Here is a 23,112-nt window from a genome sequence, read left to right on the forward strand (position 1 = left end):
TATTGTGCTAAGTGCTAACCGCTAAGATGCAAAGACCTCAACTGATCATCATTGGCAGACTCTGTTGTCTGCATATAAGTTTTTCTGCAAAAAGAAGTAACATGCAAAACTGCAAAAATCAACAAAATCATTTAATCAACAATCAATATGATTTTACAAAAAATGAAAAAAATCTCAATGATGTGATGTTTTCATCAAATATCAAATTCCTTCCTCCAAAAAACTTATTAGAATTGAGATAGAGAGTTTTTAGACATGAGACAACATCATGATAAGTCAATAAATGCCCAAGATAATAATATCCTTCAGAACCAAAAAAGTCCTCCTTGAAATTTTGAACTCAATTGGATGTTATCAGTATAGCAATTCTCCTAAACAATGAAACCTAGGGACCCTAGCACTGGTCTGACATCAAATGAAAAGGAAGAGCTCACATGCTGCAAAGGAAGTATGCGACTTTATTTAGCTCCACCTCCGCCGGTCTTCCTCTTCATCAACCGGAGTATACCATTCTGGTCGCCGCTTTGAATTGCTTAACCTGTAGTTTAGTAGTATCTCTTCATCACACAATGACCTTGTTGCAACCAAAACAAGCGTCTTTAAAACTGGAACATCAGAAACTTCATCAGATTTCCCAGATTTAAACCAAAAACTACCAAACCTCTTCATCTTTGCTGGCTCATCACTTCCAAACAAGATATTTGGGATGTAGGGTCTCATTTCCATCTCATTTATTGGAAAGTCGTAAGGGCAGACCATGACATTTGGCTCCATTCCTTTACCAGGGTGGTTGGCAAAATGACCAAAGGCTAGTGGATTGCGTCGCTCCAATACCTCCCCATTATTGTCACTTCTGCCACCTTCCAAAGGCTTACTGAGCAATTTCCACATGTGGTCTGAGCCTCTATCAGAACCTGGACGAACATCTGATCCAACTGCTGGAATGGATAAGCCATCCCATAACTCACGAGTCCAACCACCAGTACCCCAAGGCTGTGCATTAATCACGATGCCGTCATACCTTGTAATCAAGTAAGGATTATTAGCATCTACTCTTGGATACCCTGGGATATACCGATAATAAGCTGGGGAGTATGTTACACCAGGGTAAAAGGCAACCACTGCTCCCACATCAGCCTCACCATTTAAGAATAGACCTTGGCCAGCTTCCTTATGAGGAATTTGAGATGGTTTGATGTCAAGGGCATAACCGATGTGATCATTCAGAAATTGAGAGAGCTCAGTGCGTGATGTCGGCTTTGTTTCAGGCACAACTGTGCTGAAAAACACCAGAAATTAGATTCGAGATAAGCTAAACATCTTTCTTCTTTCCTGGAATATACAGAATTGCACTAATCATATACCTAATAGCTTTTACATTAAAAAAGAAAACAAAAAAACAAAAAACACAGGCTTTACATTTTCAAGAAAACAAAAGGAGGTTTGTAATAAAGATAGTAGCATACAGTTTACTATAAATAAAATAAAAGGGTCAGGAGTCAGGACTTTTCTGCTGTCCGACTAGCCATATATTCATACGGTGAGGATTTTATCTTAGGGTGTCTTTGAATTACAAGAGAATTTCCATCCGTAGATCCCTTTTGGTTTTTCTCTTGCTTCATGCCATCCCATTTTAGATTCTCCAATGGGCCCTACTGTATGATTTTCCATGGAATTTTCCCATAGAATCTCTCTACAGGATAAAGATATGTTACTTGAAAACTATTATTCCTATCTTTTCAACTAAAAAGTTAAAATTACCCATGAAAACTATTCCTCTCCAATCACACACACACACTTAAAAGACATGAAATATCCTAGATGAGAATCATTTATCCACAACTCTCCCGCATATAACAATAATATCTCGTCATTGTCTATGAAGTGATTTTGGCCATCAAAGTGATTTTGTTTTTCTGGTCAAAAGTGCATGATTAGTTTCGTCACATTCCTTTCGGGACTTCATTTACAGATGGGAGACTATAATGAGTTGATGGGAGAAATGTTGTTTTTGTCTTCTGTCTTGTGTTTTTTCTTTCCTTTGTAAAACTATACTTTACCGATCAAAAAAATAAAAATAACATCACAATGGTCGACTTACACTTGGAGAGAAGATGGTTGTTCCTGACATGTTCACTACATGGCACTTCATATTTATGGGATGAATCACTTTTACAATTTGTAGGGAAAAACACATAATTGATAATACTAAAAATGAACTTGGGGTAAGGGAGAACTGCGAAGAGCCAACCCTATGGACTGGGTTGGGCCAACCTATGGTGTGTTCCGGCCAAGCAGACTTCCACCTTTCGTCGAGTGTGAAATGGTGGGCCAGGCCTAGCCCTCCAGTTTGGCATTGGTTGGTCAAGATGCACCCGAGGCTTAGATTAAGACAAAGAAGCCGCCGAACATTGCCTCTGAGGGGCAACATAAATATTTCCAATCTTACATAGTTTTGAGAATTAGTTCATGTATTAGCTGCAAGACCTTTGGAAATATATGACAATTGATGATGCTAAAAAGACATTTAGAGTGTTGGGAGCAAAAATTGGAGTGCCTTTGCAGTTTAAATCTTTCTAATTTTACAACTACCGCACTATAAGATTTCACAAAACACGCACTCACCGGGTTGATTGGGAGGTGGCCCACCTTTGCCAACAGCAAAACTTAGGCCACTTCGACGAGGAACACCACTTATATTCGGAGGGTCGTTAGAGTTCTTGAAATTGGGAACAAGAATCTCGTCCATCAACGTTGAGAAGCTTTTGATTTGAGAATGTATGTTTTCTTGAACTTGTTTCTGTTGATCAGCAAGGGCAGCTTTGCTAGCCATGTCAATGATCTCCTCTGCATCTGTTTCAGTTGCATCTCTTCCTAGCCTATTATAGCTGAAAGTTAAGGATAAGTGTTAGACCAAAAATTAATAAACTAAAACAAGATGAAGATAATTGTCTTGAAGTATTAAACTAGCAGGCATAAAAACACATAACAGTATCACTACTTATTCCTCTACGTATATTTCTCAGAAACTCGACACAAGCAATAGCATACAGAAACAACACATGGAAAGAGTTAAACAGTGAGATGATAGTTTTAAAATATGACGTTACAGTCGAAGTGTCAATAAGTTATATCCAGACCATATGGGTGTTGTAACTTTTTGATCTCGGTATGAATAATGCATGTATCTCAACACAAGAGTAAGTACCTGGTATAAAGGAAGAGACGGTTCATATCTGCTTCAAATTGTATCTGTCTTGGATTTCGGGCAAACGTTGGACTTTTGGCAAGAGTTCTCACGGCCTGAAAGTAAAAGCACAAAGAAGATCAGTTCGAATTCAGTAGTACCAATAAATAAAAATTCACAATGACACTCTCTTAAATCTTCACACATCCAGTCAACGATCGAATATCCAAAAATAAACATTGACTCATTCAAATACAAAATGTAAGAGAGTTGGGTGTTCAGATTTGTTACCTCTTGAAATTTCTGAAATAAAAACGCCATCTCTCTCTCTCTCTCTCTCTCAATTCTTCAACACTCTAAAACCCTGGTGGTATTTCAGTGAGAAATGCTTAGAAGCAACTCATTTATAAAGAGTTGCATTTATGCAACCTAGGCTATGGGCCATGGCATTGTGTCTTTACCTTTTGCCCACAGAGCCCATAGGACATAATTGGGTATTAATTTAGATTCTAACTAGATTTTGGACTCGGGCCATACGCCCGGGTTCTATTAAATATTTTGTGTGTCGAAAAGGCTTTACAAAATATCTCACAAATTTTCGAATCATAATATATTTTTATTGAAAATAAATCGAAATACATTAATAAACAACGATTATGGTGCATAAGTACTTGGAAACTAAATGATCAAATTGATATAGCTTTTTAACTTTGTAGTTTAGGATATTAATCCGTAATTTTCAAATTGAATTATCTTAAATTCGATCTAGCTTGTATAATAGTTTTTTTTAGATTTATGGTGATTTAGTGGTAAATCATCACCGCTCGGCTTACGCACAAATTTGTACAAATTACTAAAATATGAATATTTATCAAATCACTAAAACAAATTGATTGTTTTATTATATCCTCAAATAATACACTACTCCCACTTGAAAAGATTTATCACATGAACGTGTTTTACGATGAATTGATTAATACAAAAAAAAAAATCTCTTTTAAGAAAATGCGTTCACCTACTTAAAATACCACCCCAAGTTTTTTTTTTTTTCTTTTTCTATGTGATTGTTTGTATATATACAAAATATACTTATTCAATTCCAATATGAGTAACAGAGAAGATCATGTCGTTCTAAATGTATTGTTTATAAATGAAATTAGTTAAGTATACTTAAGGTTTTGCTTACCAAGTGCCAAATACAATTTTACTTTTGAGTTCATTTATATTTCCCGATGATATCCGAATACAAAATCTAAATTATTGTAGTCAATAAATTTCAGGTATATATGAAAGGGTTGTGTGAATAACATTTTGAGTGTTATAATTTGGTATATCTCACATAATTCTTAGAGAATGTGGAGAACCATTGGAAGCTGATTTTACACTTTATAATAAGTTATTAACTGGAAAATATATAGTGTTTTTGAGACCACGTTAAGGATATATTCGAAATAAGTCGGTGTTTTATCATAGACACTAAAAGTGTATGATTTGTAATAGAGGATTAGCTTCTACAAATCACTTATTTTTTTAGCAATTTTTTTTATTTGATAAAATATATAAAAATTGGAAATTAACTCAAACTCTCCAAATATAAGAATTAGAAATACAGTCAAACTTTCTAAAGAGATTATATGTATGTGGGATTGTAGGCTATTAGAAAAAGACTATCTTTCGACTTTCTAAAGAGATTATATGTATGTGGGATTGTAGGCTATTAGAAAAAGACTATCTTTCATATTAGAGTGAGATATAAGAGAAAGAAAATAATAACTCTCATATTAGAGTACCACATAGGAGAGAGAAAATCTTCTATTGGAAGTCTCTGCTTTAGTATATAGATAGTAAATTTGGGTCGGCAGATAATTATGGTTTAAGTAGAAACCGGGTTAACTACTGGTGAAAGACAATATTATTTTCATTTAAGTTTTTATCATTTAAATCAAAATCTTATGTTACTTTTCAATTTTGTTTTTGACCCTCAGTACACTCACATTTTATATTATGACTAATATGAGAAATTTCATTTATTTCATATTGTACACATGTATAATGATGTTTGCATATTTGTTGGACACATACATACTAGTGTACATGTGTGGTAGTAGTATTTGCATATTTGTTGCACACATACACATACACATATACACAAACATGATATACACAACATACATAATAGTGTGTGTATGTGTTGTGTGTATGTGTGATATACACATACATACTGGTGTGTGCATGTTGATAGACACATGCAGTGCATATCATACATGCATAGTAGTGTTTGCATGTATATCAGAAAAGGTCATAATTGGTATTAATAAAAAAAATGATTACATCAGTCAAAAATGTTTTTATAGCGAAATTATTAATGATATATATGGTGATGTCAACTCGTTTTTGTCTTAAAACCGTAATTATTGGTCGACCATATCTAAAATCGAAAGTATTGGTCAATAATTTATGTATCTGGGCCTAAATTTATGTTGTATGTGCATGGTAGGCCCCAAAGTCACAAAATTTGTCGTTTCGGGAAATACAGCCTAGAACATTTTGTGAACAGCATCTGTGTGTATGTGTAGATTGTTGAATGGGTTCAACCGAAACTGTCATATTAAATCAGCTCAGGTGAGCGTCCACACCCACCGACCCACCCACAAGACTTTTTTTATGCACAATCAAATTTTGTGACATTAGCATTCGAAAAGAGTGTAATTAAATTTCCAGGATGGCGCTATTATTTTGTTGGGAAAAATTCAATACATCGCATTCCATGTATATGAACAAGATAAAATTAGTCAAATTCGAGAGTGCGGCGTCATCGACTCAACGCCATGATACATGATACGGTGTCGTGTGCCTGGTAATCTGGTATTAACATGAGGACTTATTCCATTTGGCAAGAAAGTCGTTCAGATGTGATCAGCAAAAGTAATATAACAAAGAATTAAAAGATGAGAAGTCGTTCATTGTTTGGCTTCTATCACATAATAATAATTTGCCATCTTGCATTCAGGTCTTAATAAGAATCTATTACCAAGCTAGTTCAAATGTTATCAAACCTCTTATGCTCGTAAAAATGAAATCAACAACTGCTTCCTTTGTGCTCCCATCCATACTACTCTTTTGTACTGCTTTGTTAGTAAGAGTATCAACTGCTGATGTCCTCGGAAATGAAACCGATCGACTTGCGTTGCTCGCTTTCAAGGATCAAATAACTCAAGGTCCTGGACAAGCCATGAGCTCATGGAACAGCTCTATCCATTTTTGTGAGTGGGAAGGAGTTACATGCAGTAGCCAGCGTCAAAGGGTGATTGCTTTGAACCTTCAGTCCCAGGGGCTGACGGGATCCCTTTCTCCTTATATTGGAAACTTATCTTTCTTGAGAAGCATAATCCTGCAAAACAACAGCTTACAAGGTAAAATTCCACAAGAAATCAGTCGTTTATTTAGGCTAGAACACCTCAGCTTGAGCAACAACTCTTTCTCAGATCAAATTCCTGTCAACTTGTCACAGTGCTCAAATCTTGTAAACCTTAGTTTTTCTTATAATGAGCTTGTAGGGAACATACCTGTGGAGTTTGGGTCTTTTCCGAAACTGGTTCGCTTGTTTCTATATTCTAACAATTTCTCAGGAATCATTCCAGCTTCTCTTGGAAATCTTTCATTTCTTGAGACTATTGTTTTAGGAAGAAATCGTCTAGTCGGAAGTATTCCCGAATCACTTGGCCAGTTAAGAAAACTAGTATTTTTCTCGCTCGGTCAGAATATGTTGTCTGGTACGGTTCCTCCGTTACTTTACAACATCTCATCTTTGCTATCCATCTCTGTTCCAATCAATCAACTTGAAGGGAGTCTTCCACAAGTTGGCATAAATCTTCCTAACCTTCAGAATTTTTTCATTGGAGGTAACAATTTTTCTGGAACTATTCCAATTTCATTTATTACAAATGTTTCAGGACTTCAAAAGTTGGATTTGAGTTTCAATAATCTTGTTGGAAAAGTACCTGTTGAGGTGGGAACACTGAAGGGTCTTGGGTCGATACAATTGGATTCAAATGAACTTGGAAATGGAGAAGCTGATGACTTAGATTTTATCACTTCTTTAACCAATTGTACCAATCTACAAGTGTTGTCCGTTGCTCTCAATCGTTTTGGCGCTATGTTACCAACCACTCTAGCCTACTTCTCAAACGCTCTTAGTGCAGTATATCTAGGAGGAAATCAGATATCTGGAAGCATTCCTCTTGAAATCGGTAACCTCGTTAGCCTTGTGGTCCTCACCTTAGAAGATAACTTGATGACTGGTATTATTCCTGAGAGCATCGGTATGCTTCAAAAGCTTCAATTGTTGTCATTATCAAAAAACAGACTAACAGGAGGAATTCCTAATTCGCTCGGAAACATATCTCAGTTGTACTACCTAGCGTTATCCGACAACAGATTAGAAGGAAATATTTCAAGTTTGGAGAAATGCCAATCACTACAAATATTTAACCTATCCTACAATCACCTTACCGGTACCATACCAAACCAGCTACTTGTTAGTCTCTCAGAAAGATTAACTACCATTATATTAGCACATAACTCTTTTATTGGACCACTGCCATTGGAAGTGGGAAACTTGCAAAATCTACAAAGGCTAGATGTTTCCGATAATAACTTATCTGATGCAATTCCTAGCACGCTTGGTAGTTGTTTGAGTTTGGAGAGCCTGTATTTACAAGGCAATTCCTTTCAAGGACTCATTCCTTCTTCTTTTAGTTCATTAAAAATCATCCAGCAGGTGGATCTTTCACGAAACAAGTTATCAGGAAGAATTCCTACAGATTTAGAAGAGCTTCCCTTTCTGAAGTATCTAAACTTGTCTTTTAATAACTTCGAAGGTGAGGTACCGATGAAGGGGGTCTTTCAAAATGTAAGCGCCTTTTCAGTTGTTGGAAATGATAATATATGTGGAGGTATTCCTGCACTTGACTTGCTGAAGTGCCAGATCCAACAAACCAAGAAACAAGGATTACCTCTTGCTTTAAAAGTAACAATTGGTCTAGTCATCCCATTATTCGGCATAGCGTCATTCTTGTTTGTAGTATATTGGAGAAAAAGGCACAAACCTGTCATACCTTCCTCAAACCTGTTTCTAGAATCAATAGAGTATCCAGGACATCGTCTTAAATCAGTTTCCTATAATGAACTTTGGCAAGCAACAAATGGATTTTCTTCAGAAAATTTGATTGGTATAGGAAGTTATGGATCTGTCTACAAAGGAGTTCTTCGTCAAGACGAAAGTCCTATTGCCGTAAAGGTACTTAACCTCATGGAACATGGGGCTACAAAGAGTTTTATGGCTGAATGTGAAGTCCTGAGAAGAGTTAGACATAGAAATCTACTGAAGATCATAACTGTATGCTCGAGTTTGGACTCAAAGGGTAATGAGTTCAAAGCTTTGGTTTTTGAATTCATGTCTAATGGAAGTGTAGAAGACTGGTTGCATCCAAGGTCAGACAGACTAGATTTACCAAAACAATTAAACCTTTTACAGAGGTTAAACATTGCTATTCATGTTGCTTCCGCATTGGATTATCTTCATAATCATTGTGAAATACCAATTGTTCATTGTGATCTAAAGGCGAGTAACATTCTTCTTGATGATGAAATGGTCGCCTACGTGGGTGACTTCGGATTAGCAAAATTTCTTCCAAAGAAAACCGACATTTTGTATAAATATGACACCACTTCTGCAGGTTTAAGAGGAACTATTGGCTATATACCTCCAGGTAAGAGTTTGATTATATGTAATGCTATTGATTTCTTTTTTTCTTTTCTCAAAATTGCAAATAAGTTTAAAGGAATTTGATAAATTGCAGAGTATGGCATGGGCACGGATATATCTACACATGGGGACATGTATAGTTACGGGATACTTTTGTTGGAGATGTTTACAGGAAAGCGACCAACTGATGAAATGTTCAAGGACGGTCTAGGCCTTCATAATTTTTCTAAGCTAGCTTTAAGTGGGCAAGTGATGGACATTGTGGATAAGAGCTTACTTGAAAAAGCTCCGAACAAAGGTACCATGGATATTGAAGAGCATTGTTGTACAATGGGTCAAGTGCGTGAGTGCCTGACTTCCATAATCAGAATTGGAGTCGCATGTTCATCTGGACCAATTAGTCAGAGACTGGGAATAGGAAATGTTCTCGAAGGATTGCTTTCAATTAAAGAGGATTGTTTTGGGACTGGCATTCAGACTGAAGACTTTAAGTTTGACTTTTGAGATTTACATTCAGGTTTTGATCTGAAATAGTTTAGAATTATATAAGATTTGTATTACATTTTGTTTTTCTTTAGGGTTAATACGTTGTATATACGTTATGGATATACCTCCTTGCTTGTTATATTTCTTGAACTTAGAGACTATGGGGTGACAAATTATTAAAAGACCATCTTATAAAAGCCATTGGCATATCAACAGTGTACAAGATTGGCAATTGTGCGTTTCAATCTGATTCAGTACCTCCAGCAAAGGAGCAACAGAAATAGTGATACAATTGCGACTATTCATATTGTTGAAGAAACATGTATTCTCGTTTAAATTCTATACAGTGACCTCCCAAAACCCAGATTTTGAGAGTTCTTATAATTCTATGGATTTTGTGTGCCGGCCAAAGTTAACTGGAACTAATGCAACAACGTCTCATGACATGGCCAATATTGCAACAAATGCAACAACCTCTCTATGGATGTGGCCCTCAAATGTCATCTGGCTTTGGCATATTGCAAAGAGTACTTGCTCCAACAAGTTGTTCAATGTTTTCAAGATAAAAAATGAATCCATATAAGAGATTGTTCAAAACATCAGATTATACCATATAATTTGGCATCTTGCATTGAACACTTACTATGCAAAACTCATCAAAGCATTTGTACTTACACAACCAAAACAAAATACCTTTTGAATCCAATCCTTCTTACATCCAAACTGAAATTAGATCAATAATCGCTTCCATTGTACTAACATCAGTCCTCTGTATAGCATTTCCATTAAGATTATCAACTGCTGATATCATATCCTTGCAAACGAAACAGATCGACTTGCTTTCAAGGGTGGAATAACTCGTGATCCTTTACAAGTGATGAGTTCATGGAACAATTCTAACCATTTTTGCAAGTGGGAAGGCATTACATGCAGTCGTCGATCGCCAATGAATCTTGACTCCCAAGGACTGACGGGTTCTATATCTCCCTATATTGGAAACCTTTCTTTTTTGAAGAGCATAATCCTTCAAAACAACAGCTTCCAAGGTAAAATTCCAGAAGAAGTTGGTCATCTCTTTAGGCTACAAGTATTCATGTTGAGTAACAACTCCTTGTCAGAGGAGATTCCTGTCAGTCTGTTGTACTGCTCGAGTCTCATAAACCTCCAACTGTCTTACAATAATCTTGTAGGGAAGATACCTGTCGAGTTTGGATTGTTTTCGAAGCTGACTCATTGAGCTTATATGCCAACGGTCTCACAGGGCAAATAGCAAGTTCCTAAGGAAATCTTTCATCTCTTGAGATTCTTGTTTTGGGAAGAAACAGTTTGGAAGGAAGTATTCCATATTCACTTGGGCACCTCAAAAGACTATTTTCTTTCACTTGGTCAGAATAAGTTGTCTGGCATGCTTCCTTCAGTGCTTTACAATGTTTCATCTTTAGAAACCTTTTCTGTCACATTAAACCAACTTGAAGGCAGCATTCCCAGCGAGTTAAGCCTCAATCTTCCAAATCTTCACAACTTTTTCATTGGAAACAACAAATTTTCTGGATCCATCCCAGTATCGTTTATTACAAATGTTTCAGGAATCCAAATAAGTACGGATTTATAATATAACTATTTTGTTGGAGGTGTTCCTCTTGAAGTGGGAATACTAAAGGACCTTGAGTGGCTACAGTTGGACTCGAATTATCTTGGATACGGGAAAGCTGGTGACTTGGATTTTCTCACTTCTTTGAAGAATTGTAGCAATCTACAAATGTTGGCTATTGGTAATAATAATTTTGGAGGTATGCTTCCTAGCTCGATAGCCAATTTCTCTAGCTAAGACACTCAATGCACTTTATCTTGAAGGAAATCAACTATCTGGAAGCATTCCTAACAAAGTTGGTAACCTCATCAACTTAATTGTCCTCGACGTACAGGTTAACTTGATGACAGGTACTATCCCAACTCCCAAGAGCATTGGAATGCTTCAAAAGCTTCAGGTCTTATCTCTAAGGAGAAACAGATTTTCAGGACAGATTCCATATTCGCTTGGAAATTTGTCTCAGCTATACATTCGAAATTTATCTGACAACAAATTCGAAGGAAACATTTCAAGTTTGGAAAACTGCCCTTGTTTACAAATTCTCAACCTCTCTCATAATAACATTGATGGTAGTATGGTACCATACCAAAACAAGTACTAGTCGGCCTATATGGAAGATTAACTACGGTAGTTTTAGCTCACAACTCCTTGACTGGGCCATTGCCATCTGAAGTGAGCAACTTGAAAAACCTTCAGATTCTAGACATCTCTGAAAACAAATTATCCGGTGAAATTCCTAGCACCCTCGGTAGTTGTTTCAGTTTGGAACACCATTATTTACAAGGCAATTCCCTTGTAGGACTCATTCCCTCTTCCTTTAGATCTTTGAAAGTCATTCAACAACTAGAGCTTTAACATAACAACTTATCTGGAAAGATTCTTAAAGATATAGAAGAGCTCTCCCTGTTGAGCTATTTAAACCTTTCCTTTAATTACTTTGAAGGTGAGGTACCGATGAAGGGGATTTTACAAAATGCAAGTGCATTTTCAGTTATTGGAAATGGTCATTTATGTGGAGGTATTCTTGAGCTTGATTTATATAAATGTCATGTTGTTCCAAAATCCGAGAAACAAGGAATGTCTCTTTCTTTGAGGCTGACACTTGGTTTATACATCCCGTTAATTATTTATCGTAGTGTCGTTTGCACTTCGATTTAGGAAAAGGCAAAGAATCAAACCTTCGTCTACCCAGTGTTTAGGATCCTCACAGTATTCAGGAAATCATCTAATAACAATTTCTTATACTGACCTTTGGAATGCAACAAATGGATTTTCTTCAGAAAATTTGATTGGCAAGGGAAGGCATGGATCTGTATTCAAAGGAGTTCTTCCTAAAAATGAAGGTCCTATAGCAGTGAAGGTTTTCAACCTCACGGAATGAGGTGCTTACAAGAGTTTTATGGCCGAAGCCTGAATGTGAAGTTTATAAAAGAGCAAGACATTGAAATATACTGAAGATATTAACTGTCTGCTCAAGGGTGGATTTCAAAGGTAATGAGTTCAAACCTCTAGTTTTAAATTAATGCCTAATGGAAGTGTAGAAGATTGATTGCATCCAAGTTCAGATGGAAAAGATTTGTCAAGAAATCTAAATCTTCTACAAAGGTTAAATGTAGCCACTGATGTTGCTTCCGCATTAGATTATCTTCATAATCATTGTCGGATGCCTATTATTCATTGTGATCTAAAGGCAAGCAACATTCTTCTTGATGATGACATGGTCGCCTACGTTGGTGACTTCGGGTTGGCCAAGTTTCTTCCTAAGAAAACCAGCATTTTCAATAGAAATGATAGCTGTTCATCTGCTGCTTTATGAGGAATTGTGGGAGAAGAAAGGCAAGGGCGCAGGTGCGCCTTGAGCAAGGCTAGTTGGAGTGCAGGTGCGCCCTAGTCGGTATTTGCAGAGATTTATCAGATTCTTATGTTTTCTATAAAGGAAAGTCTCCAATCCTTTATAGAAACATATAAACACGAATATGCACTCATGTTGTGCTATATAAACTCTCTGTAACCTAAACTCTAATCTATCTCAAGCAAAATTAAAACCTTTCTTCTCCCATGGACGTAGGTCGCCGCATTGGCACCGAACCACTATAAATTATTGTGTCTTGTCTATTTATTTAGGTGTTAAATTCTACATGGTATCAGAGCGGAGCTCTTAATCTCTCTCTAAATCAATCTAGATAAACACAATACATTATGTCAGATCCAAATCCAAACCCAAAGTCAGCTGTTACTACAGAGACTGATTCTAATCCTGGTTGGAAGTTGTCATCAGTTCTTTTGAATGGAACGAACTACATACCTTGGTCTAGGGCGGTTTCTCTATCGCTTGGTGGAAAGAGGAAATTGGGGTTCATTAATGGTGCAAAGATATGTCCTGCCATTGATGATGCCGAATATGAGAATTGGGTTTCCAATGATTAGCTTGTTCGATCTTGGTTACTAAATTCTATGGAGTCTACTATTGCTGGAATTTTTACTTTCTCTGATTTTGCGAAGGAGATGTGGGATTCAATTGAAGATTTATACGGAAACCAGAATAATTCTGCCCGTGTGTTTGAACTTCAACTCGCAATCGGTGCTTTGCAACAAGGTGAGAAAACTTTTACAAAACACCTTGGGAATTTGAAGAAATTGTGGGATGAGTTAAACATTTACCGTCCCCACACCACTGATGCAAAGACTCTATTGAAACGGGCTGAGGAGGATAAAATCTTCACAGTATTTCGTAGTCTTAAACCATAATATGAAAATCTGGAAAGCAACATTCTAATGGAAAGCACTCTTCCAACACTTGCTGCTGTTTGTGCAACTATTCAAAGGGAGGAAACAAGAAAGAAAACCATGAACTCCGAGGTAAAGTCCTCAATCTCTGAATCTACTGTATTGTTTGCAGAAAACGATTTTAGGAAGAAGTCACAGGGATTTGAAAAGGGTAAAGGAAAAAGGGAACCATCTCACTGTGATCATTAATTGTGGAAAGAACTGGCACACCAAGGACCGTTGTTGGGAATTATATCCACATCTTAAGAAGGAAAAGGAATTGTCAAAGAAAGAGCATGCCGCTGTGGCCGAGACATTAATGTCCAACTCAGATATTAGTCATCAGTTGAGTCAAATTCTCCAACAACTCACTAAGTCCATGTCTTCTAGCAAAGGTCAGTTTGCCTCAACTCATGTGTCAGGTAGTTTACATGCCTATTTTACTATGCCAGAAAACAGTAACTCATGGATAATTGATTCTGGGGCTACTGATCATATGGCTAATTCCCCTGCCTCTCTCCATAATTTTGTGTCGAAACCTGGAAAACATAATATTTCCATAGCAAATGGTTCCACAGTTCCCATTCTAGGTAGTGGTCAAGTGAAATTTTTTGATAAAAATCTCAAGAGTGATACTCTAGTCGTTCCGTCATTCCCTGTCAACTTCTATCCATTGGAAAACTTACAAATTCGTTAAATTGTGATGTAATTTTTTCTCCTAACTCTGTCGTCTTTCAGGATCGAAAGTCGAAGAGGACGATTGGTGAAGGAATTTATTCTAATGGACTCTACTTGTTGAAGTCGCATAAGAAGGCGTATCAAGCTAGTGATTTACTTGAGAGTCGTATTTTACATAAAAGACTTGGGCATCCATCTAGTCATGTCCTTTCAAATTTGTTTCCGCATGTTTCTTTAAACTCTGATGATGTTTGTGATGTGTGTCAATTTTCTAAACAAACTCGGTTATCTTTTCCACACTCGAATTCTGTGTCAAATAAGTTGTTTGAGTTAATTCATTCTGATTTATGGAGACCTGCTCCCGTTAATTCCTATGATGGCTATAAGTATTTTGTGTTGTTCATTGATGATAAATCTCGTACTACATGGTTATATTTATTGAAATCGAAAACTGAGGTTGTGACTGTATTCAAGGATTTCCATACTATCATTACTAACCAGTTTGGTGCTAATATCAAGATGTTTAGATCTGACAATGGCACTGAGTTTTGTAAAGGTATGTTACCTGAGTATCTTTGTAGCCAGGGGATAATTCATCAAACTAGCTGTGTTGGCACACCTCAACAGAATGGCGTGGCTGAAAGAAAGAACAGACACCTTTTGGAGACCACTCGTGCTCTTATGTTGGGCATGAATGTTCCTAAGCACTACTGGTCTCATGGTGTCTTAACTGCTGCATATTTGATTAATCGTCTTCCCAGTCGGGTCCTTGGTTTTAAATCGCCATTGGAAGTGCTCAAAGCCAGGCCGCTGGATCTCTCTCACCGCGAAAGTGTTTGGGTGTATGCATTATGTGCATCGCCAGCCATTCATCGAGATAAATTTGATGCTCGGGCTACTCGATGTGTGTTTGTTGGTTATTCCAACACACAGAAAGGCTACATATGTTACAGTCCTGCGACAAGGAAATTAGTTGTCTCTCGTGATGTCCGCTTTGTGGAATCTGAATCCTTCTTTCATGATTCACCGTGTGCGTTCTCGAATCGGTCCTGTGGGGAGTGTTTGGCGATTTGGCACCTCTCCCACCGTTATTACGGGCCGAGTTGGCTCCTCTCCCGGTGGTTGGTGAAGGTACGCCCGCCACTAAAAGAATTGGGCGCCATCGAAGCAAAGGCAGGTGTGCTCTGGTGATCCACGACTTCCAGTAGATGGGGCGCAGGTGTGCTCTGGTGGGGCGCAGGTGCGCTCTGGTGATCCACAACTTCCAGTAGATGGGGCGCAGGTGCGCTATGGTGATCCACAACTTCCAGTAGATGGGGGGCAGGTGCGCTCTGGTGATCCACAACTTCCAATAGATGGGGCGCAAAGGCTTCTAATGGGGTGCAGCGCTTTGCAACCGAAAGCAAACCGAAGCGGGGTGCGCTCTGGTGATTCTCCAGCCCCTCCAGCTCCTCCAGTTTCTAGACAATCTGAACGAGAGAAACGACCTCCAGTAACTCTCAAGGATTACTATAAATTTGATAGAGAAAGGCATCCTCCAGTGACTCACATGAGTTTTTATTCTGTGCATAACGTTACATATCCTCTACAGGAGTATATAACGTATGCTAATATCACTTCATCTCATCATGCTTTTCTAAGTACAGTTGATGACGTGCAAGAACCCAAGAACTTTAGAGAAGCTAACTCTTGTCCAGTATGGAGAAAGGCGATGCAAGAAGAACTTCGTGCTCTAGACGAGAATAACACTTGGGATATTGTTATGCTACCGTATGGAAAGAAAACTGTTGATTGTAGGTGGGTGTTCAGAAATAAGTTCAACAGTGATGGTTCATTAGAGAGGTCTAAAGCTCGACTTGTTGCAAGGGGATTCACCCAAACGTATGGTGAGGACTATAAAGAGACTTTTGCACCAGTTGCAAAGATGAATACATTTAGAGTTCTTGTATCTCTAGCTGTGAATCAAGACTGGAAATTATTTCAGATGGATGTGAAAAATGCATTCTTACACGGAGATCTTAAAGAAGAAGTGTATATGAGCATCCCACCTGGACATCCGAAGGAGACTAAGGTCGGATTAGTATGCAAGTTAAAAAAGGCTATCTATGGACTTAAACAATCTCCACGAGCGTGGTATGCCAAGCTCAGTTCTATTCTGGCTATGACTGGTCTTAAGCGAAGTGATGCTGATCCTTCCTTATTTATTAAATCTAGCAGGACAGGCTTGGTTATAGTTCTTATTTATGTTGATGATATAGTTATCACAGGTGATGACCTTATCGAGATTTCTAAGCTCAAGGAGTTGCTACACAAGAAGTTTGCCATCAAGGATCTGGGTATTATGAAGTACTTTCTTGGGATCGAAATTGCTTATTCAAAAAAAGGTATATTTCTGAATCAAAGAAAGTATGTGTTGGATATTTTGAGTGAAGCAGGAAAGCTGGGGGTAAAACCATCTGATTCTCCAACTGATAGTGGAGCCAAGTTGGACAACACTGGTGATCTTCTTACTGACATTGGTCAGTATCAGCGATTAGTTGGTAAACTAACATATTTAACTATTATCCGACCAGATATTTTTTATGCAGTGAGCTTGGTTAGTCGTTTTATGCATGCTCCAAGGACTCCACATATGAATGCAGTTTCTAGAATACTGCAGTATCTGAAAGGGTCACTAGGTAGAGGTATTTGGATGCGGAAAAATGGGCATACATCTATTACTGCGTACACAGATGCTGATTGGGCAGGATGTCCAGTTGATCAGAGGTCTACTTCCGGTTATTGTACCTTTGTGGGAGGTAATTTAGTCACTTGGAAGAGCAAGAAACAGAATGTAGTGGCTCGCTCTAGTCGCGTTTAAGTACGTCTGAGCTATGGCTTCCACCACCAGTGAAATCATATGGCTTCGCGCTTTTTGAAGGATTTGTGTTTTGGGTTGCATATGCCAACTACACTTTACTGTGATAATCAAGCTGCTATGCACATTGACGGCAAATCCAGTGTTTCATGAGAGAACTAAGCATATCGAAATTGACTGTCACTTTGTGCGTGAAAAAGTACAGTCCAACATTGTCACTACCTCCTTTGTTCGAAGTGACCAACAACTTGCAGACATTTTTACCAAGGGACTTCCAGCTTCCAAGTTCCATGATATTCTCTCCAAGTTGGGTTCGCTGGATATCTTCGCACCAACTTGAGGGGGAGTGTGGGAGAAGAAAGGCAAGGGCGCAGGTGCACCTTGAGCAAGGCTAGTTGGAGCGCAGGTGCGCCCTAGTCGGTATTTGCAGAGATTTATCAGATTCTTATGTTTTCTATAAAGGAAAGTCTCCAATCCTTTATAGAAACATATAAACACGAATATGCACTCATGTTGTGCTATATAAACTCTCTGTAACCTAAACTCTAATCTATCTCAAGAAAAATAAAAACCTTTCTTCTCCCGTGGACGTAGGTCGCCGCATTGGCACCGAACCACTATAAATTATTGTGTCTTGTCTATTTATTTAGGTGTTAAATTCTACAGGAACAGTTGGTTATATTCCTCCATGTAATAGTTTCAATAAGTTTTTTCTTTCTATTATATTTCTTTTTTCTTCTCTTTTGGAAAACTCGGAAAGAGAGTGGTTGAATTGCAGAGTATGGCATGGGAGGCAACGTATCTCAACAAGGAGACACATACAGTTATGGGATACTTTTGTTGGAGATTTTTACAGGAAAGAGGCCAACATATGAATTATTCAAGGCCGGGTGGTCTAGGCCATCATAATTTTTCGAAGTTATTAGCTTTAACAGTGAAAGTGATGGACATTATAGATAAGTGCTCACTTGAAGGAACTCCTAACAGAGTTGATCAGAATCATATGGACGAGTACTGTTGTAATCAAATGCGTGATTGCTTCACTTCCATAATCAAAATTGGAGTTGCATGTTCATCTGGACCAAAAAGTAAGAGGATGGACCTAACACTTGTTCTCACGGAATTGCATGCGATTAAAGAAGCTATTTTTGGGAATGGTATTCACAGTGAAAAGTTTAGTTTGTGCGTTGAGGTTTAGGTTTGAGAAACTTTTGTTATAACAATTTGTGTTTCTTTTTCTCCTTAACGTAAATATTATGGCTGTATCTATATTCTTATAGCTAGCTATCCTCTGTTAACTATTGGAATGACAAATTGATATAGCTTTTTCTCATAATGGTGTTCAATATTGTTTCAAATCACAGTTCACTAGCACATCTAGAATTTTGATACATTCGAACGATGATATTAGGGCCTGCTTGATAAGTTTTCCCGCATGCTAGTCAAATATGGAAGAGGGAAAACATTTTCCCATTATATAATTTGCTGACAAATTACCAGCAGGAAAATAACTATTTGCCGCTGCTTGTTTCGTCGAGAGGCAAAATGTTGGCAAATGTCATTAGCCAAGTTTGCCGGTGCTTGATAACCCAAAAAAATTTGCCTGCAAATTCGGCAAATATTTTTAACCCTAGATCAAAGTGACTTCTCTCGCTCTCTCCTCTGTATTCTCTCTCTCTGTCAAGGTAGCCGTCCTCTTCCTCTTTTAATTCGAATCAAGGTTAGAAATTTACACAAGTTTTGCCATTCTTACTTCTCTTCCTGTCTTTTTATTTGTTTAATCAAGTAACTTTTATGTCATCAAATACTTAATCAAATCTCCTAATGCCAATATAACGCGATACATTATCTCACAAACTCAACAACGCCACTATCGACAAATTTACATTGTTTTACATTAGAGATGTAGTTGCATGGAGTTCTATGATCGAAGGATACAGTTAACCATGGACTAGGTTTAGAAGCCTTGGAACCTTTTGGTCGTATGGTGGATGATGGTGTCAAATCTAAGAGCTAGCCTATTCGTTATGGGGAATCAAGGACCTAACAGCTGATTTACCGAAAGCGGAGAATCGCCCAAAAGCAGAGAATAGGTTGCAGCTCTTCTCTCTCTTGAAAGTGGGAGTTTGGTTAGTAGATAGATGCTCACATACTGAGTGTATCGATAGGTAAGCGTGATCAGTAGGAGCTTTCGTAGTGAGCTCTGGCCCCTTGTCTGGGGTAGCGGTCTAAGCGCAGCAGAGCGAAGGCACTTTCTTCTGGAGGGATTGCAAGGACCGAAATAGAAGGGGCGTCGAACTTCTTCTGCATCTCTTTCCCAAAGCACGAAGCTCGAAGCTCGATCTTTGTTTTGTTATTCTAGACCTAGATGCGATGCCCCTTTCGTGTCCTGAAAGAAGGAGCGACCTTTTTTGATACGAAAAAACCTAACATTGACTTTGGGATCCACGAGAAAGAACCAAGTCTCCATATTCTTGACTTAGCTTTATTAGGGGGGGCTCACGAGAACAAGGCCGTAGGAGAGATTCTATAGAAGGTAATCCTGAAGGTAGGGAACTATCCTTCGCCTTGTCCTAACATATACTCTTCTTCTAGTTAGTAAATTAGGTAGTACGGGGGAGAGACCCTATTAGCTGAGCTCTTTTCGTAATAGATCAACCTGGTGGCCTCATATCTCAACTTTTAGTAAGAAGAAGGGCGATTTATTCTTTTAAGCCCAACACCCGACTTGGGAAAATAGATGAAGAAGAAGTTCAACGTAGGAGGGAGTCCTAAGAAGCTAATCCTTCACTTAGGGGGATACCTGGAAAGAGGTCCTGACATAGACTTGACTCCTACAACCCAAGTCCTTTGCTCACCTGTCAGTACAAAAAAGGGGGTACCTAGTTCTATCCTTTAAAACAAAAACCCGATTTTCAATAGGCTACAGGAGAAAGAAAGCCTAAGGCTATCTCTCAATAGAATAAATTGGCTAGTCATGACGGGCTTAGGTAGCTGGAAGACCAGGAAAGGTAGGACGCTTTGGAACTATAACAAAGGGGATTCCTCGAATATTGCTTGAGGACGGCCCGCATACCATTCCTAAGGAATGGAGTGAAGGGGAGGTGCCACACCTTAGTGATAGAGATGCGAAGGTATGAGTACTCTTTGGACAAGAAACAAAGGGCGACACTTGAAATGGAGCTGCCAGCCCATAGTAACCTTGTCGGGAGTAGGAATCACTCCTTACCCCAAGGAAAAACCCGAACCCACCCCTTAGCAATAGCCCCAGCAAAAAGGATACGTGGGGAAGTCTATACTTAGGGGAAATGCAGCATTCAGGACGGGAAAGGGTGATCTCTCCATTTCCAAGGAAAGGATTGGTCTAAGGACATTGCTCTTATTTTTCGGGTTTAAGAAACCCGGTGTTGGTGTTTTTGGCATAAAGAGCTTTTCCGTTCATAAGAAACCCGGTGTTGATAGCCAGGAATTGGAAACACCAAGGTTGTCAATGCAAGGGTGACAGTGGAAAAGAACTAAAAAGCGAAGGAAGATGAGGTGCAAATGTCGGAGATAATAGAGAAATGTGTGGAGTTTAGGTGACAGTAGCGGGTGCTTCCGCAGTTCCGCTCCAAGGTAGTAAGATCCAATAGTATGTTGTTGGCTTATTATGGTAATGTAATTGATAGTATGAATCATATTGTATAAAGGGTACATCTCTGTAAGTTTGGTAGGGTCTTGATACATATGAGTACATGACTGAGTCTGACAAGATAGTTGATGCACAAGCACACATAGGCTCCGGTATTACCCCCCATCATATAAGTTTATCCTGCGTTGTCAATTTTCGTACTCCAAGGTTGTAGCGAGTCACCCCCCATCCCACATTTTTTTCCTTCCCTCCTACATTTTATGTTTTTTTTTCCTTGTAAGAGTTATAAGAGATTGGCTTCTTCCTTTTTGGCATTTCTAGCCTGCATATATACCACAAGCATTAGTTTTAGGTTTCAATGCTTCACAATTTGTACGTTTACCAACTTTTATAGTTTCTACACACCTTTGGCAATCCGCATTACTCTGTCTCATACCCTAGTCCTGTTCATCCTCTGTGCTTAGTTCCACTTCCAAGTCACCCTAAGAAAGAAGCCTCGGTTCTCAAAAGGTAGGGGCTACCACTTTTCTCAATCTCTGTCCACTCGTTAGGACTGTTGGTCTTGGATTATCTTTAGCAAAATTTTAATCCACCAACATTGTCCTTAGAGACCCTAGTTTTCAAACAATGAGAAGTTTGAACTATGAAATTTTTTGAGTGTATATGAATGGCCTGTTGGAGCAATATTGTTTGCATTGGAAGGTGCATAGCTCTAAAAGAATCAAATACTCTAAACTCCCCATGCGACCACCATTTGTACAAGTAGTTGTTGAAAATGTAGCCTAATTTCATGGAGTGCATTAAATTTTTAAAAGCGTTTAGAAATTGTTACTATGTTGCTGGTTATTCTTTTGTTTTAATATGACATTTTCATGCAAGCATTCCGCTAATAACCATAACCTTTTGCCATGTTATGAATATGTTCTCGTTGCCTACTAACAAAATGTGTGAATCTGGCTTATATTTTAATGGATTATTAATTAATTATTAGTGTATATATAAAATGGTTGTAAGTGTTAGTTTGATTACTTGTGAAATACGTTGTTCAATTAGTTCACATTTAACTTTTTTTTCTCGTAGTTATGGCAAGTCGCCAGCATACCCGTTGGTCTCCCACGATCGATAAGATCCTAAATGAATTGTTGTTGGATCATTTTGTAAATGGTACGGGCAGAACATCAAATAATGGGTGGGAGAGTGAGACCTTGTCCATGATGGCTAGAGAGTTGAATCAACGATTGAACTCATCAGTTGGGGATGACAATGTATGTTCTAGGATGCATGAAAACGTTGAAGAGAGATTACATAGCTGTCAAAGAACTTCTCGAGAGTACTGAGTTTGGTTTTTCATACAACCAACAAACCAAGTGTATTGACGCTGATCGTCAAGCACGGGATGCGTATTTCAAGGTAATTTACTTGACTATCTTGTAACAAATTATTACTATGTTTATAACCACAGCGTGCTTGTTAGAAATTGTTTATTGTTATAGGCACATCCCGCAGCGAGACACCTAAAAAGGAGGATGTTTACCTATTTTGCTGAAGCTTGTGTAATTTTTGGGAATGACTACTCACTTCATACTCCGAATGTTTGTGAAAGCTTTGGGCCAGTTGTTGGTGACACTCCATAAGCTGCGAGTGTACTTGGTGAAAGCTTTGGTGATACACAAGTTGAGAGTGCTGAAAACGTTGGTGGACTTGGTGAACCTTCTGGTGTGGTTGATGATACTACCCCCTCCCTCCCTTCAGTGGAGTATTCATTCCCTGCAGTGGAGTATTCATGGCAGTAGACTTCATATTTGTTGAAGTGTGTGTTGTTGTGTGTGAAGTGTAGGTGAGTGTGTGTGGTGTGCTGCTATGTGTGAAGTGTGTGTTGCTGCTGTGTGAAGTGTAGGCGAGTGTGTGAAGTGTGCTATTGGTGGCTGCTGCTGCTGTGTGAAGTGTACTTGGTCAGTATTTTCAATCGAATCTATAGCGAGGATGACATTGCTGAATGTGTAATGAAAGCAAGAAATGGCTACCATTTTTCAATCATAGTTGTTGAATTCTTTTTTTTTAATGTTCTTCCTAATCTTTTAGACCAATGGAGGTAATTAATCCTTCTGACTTCATGAAAAATGAGCTGAATGTTTAGACTCTTGTCCCA

General features: G+C 38.3%; 3 protein-coding genes and 1 long non-coding RNA gene across 5 annotated transcripts; 3 read left to right on the forward strand and 1 right to left on the reverse strand.

Annotated features, from left to right (window-relative positions):
* Positions 1–210: 210 nt before the first annotated feature.
* LOC147505761 (uncharacterized) lies at positions 211–3,609 on the reverse strand. The gene is made up of 4 exons (XM_086558208.1): positions 3,479–3,609; positions 3,209–3,303; positions 2,626–2,888; positions 211–1,274 (listed from the first exon to the last, which is right to left on the reverse strand). Exons 1-4 carry the CDS (start codon positions 3,506–3,508, stop codon positions 463–465), a joined length of 1,200 nt encoding a protein of 399 aa, XP_086414334.1. The 5' UTR covers positions 3,509–3,609; the 3' UTR covers positions 211–462.
* A 2,466-nt stretch (positions 3,610–6,075) lies between these two features.
* Positions 6,076–9,672, forward strand: LOC147505762 (LRR receptor-like serine/threonine-protein kinase EFR). Of its 2 annotated transcripts, XM_086558210.1 has the most exons (3): positions 6,078–6,600; positions 7,141–8,958; positions 9,049–9,672. In XM_086558210.1, the coding sequence occupies exons 1-3, from the start codon at positions 6,249–6,251 to the stop codon at positions 9,456–9,458; spliced, it is 2,580 nt and encodes an 859-aa protein (XP_086414336.1). In that variant the 5' UTR covers positions 6,078–6,248; the 3' UTR covers positions 9,459–9,672. The 2 variants fall into 2 exon arrangements, with proteins under 2 accessions (XP_086414335.1, XP_086414336.1); XM_086558209.1 differs by having other exon boundaries at positions 6,076–8,958.
* A 156-nt stretch (positions 9,673–9,828) lies between these two features.
* Positions 9,829–12,412, forward strand: LOC147505763 (uncharacterized). Its single transcript, XM_086605622.1, has 7 exons — positions 9,829–9,967; positions 10,271–10,569; positions 10,831–11,038; positions 11,087–11,230; positions 11,295–11,543; positions 11,975–12,049; positions 12,168–12,412. The coding sequence occupies exons 1-7, from the start codon at positions 9,829–9,831 to the stop codon at positions 12,410–12,412; spliced, it is 1,359 nt and encodes a 452-aa protein (XP_086461748.1).
* A 9,832-nt stretch (positions 12,413–22,244) lies between these two features.
* On the forward strand, positions 22,245–23,112 carry LOC147505764 (uncharacterized). The gene is made up of 2 exons (XR_015220668.1): positions 22,245–22,373; positions 22,457–23,112. It is a non-coding gene; the product is annotated as an uncharacterized LOC147505764 (long non-coding RNA).

The sequence above is a fragment of the Coptis chinensis genome, chromosome 4 (assembly GCF_015680905.1).
Source record: "Coptis chinensis isolate HL-2020 chromosome 4, ASM1568090v1, whole genome shotgun sequence".
Taxonomy (NCBI): domain Eukaryota; kingdom Viridiplantae; phylum Streptophyta; class Magnoliopsida; order Ranunculales; family Ranunculaceae; genus Coptis; species Coptis chinensis.

Excerpts from the sequence above, each read along its gene's own strand:
- LOC147505763 (XM_086605622.1), top strand. The coding sequence starts at position 9,829 with ATGGATTTTGTGTGCCGGCCAAAGTTAACTGGAACTAATGCAACAACG. Across the intron at positions 9,968-10,270 it reads GCTTTGGCATATTGCAAAGA|ATCGACTTGCTTTCAAGGGT; the intron begins GTACTTGCTCCA and ends CAAACGAAACAG. Across the intron at positions 11,039-11,086 it reads TGTTTCAGGAATCCAAATAA|TGGGAATACTAAAGGACCTT; the intron begins GTACGGATTTAT and ends TTCCTCTTGAAG.
- LOC147505761 (XM_086558208.1), bottom strand. The coding sequence starts at position 3,508 with ATGGCGTTTTTATTTCAGAAATTTCAAGAG. Across the intron at positions 2,889-3,208 it reads CGTCTCTTCCTTTATACCAG|CTATAATAGGCTAGGAAGAG; the intron begins GTACTTACTCTT and ends CTTAACTTTCAG. Across the intron at positions 1,275-2,625 it reads GCCACCTCCCAATCAACCCG|TTGTGCCTGAAACAAAGCCG; the intron begins GTGAGTGCGTGT and ends TTTTCAGCACAG.
- LOC147505762 (XM_086558209.1), top strand. The coding sequence starts at position 6,249 with ATGCTCGTAAAAATGAAATCAACAACTGCTTCCTTTGTGCTCCCATCC. Across the intron at positions 8,959-9,048 it reads TATTGGCTATATACCTCCAG|AGTATGGCATGGGCACGGAT; the intron begins GTAAGAGTTTGA and ends GATAAATTGCAG.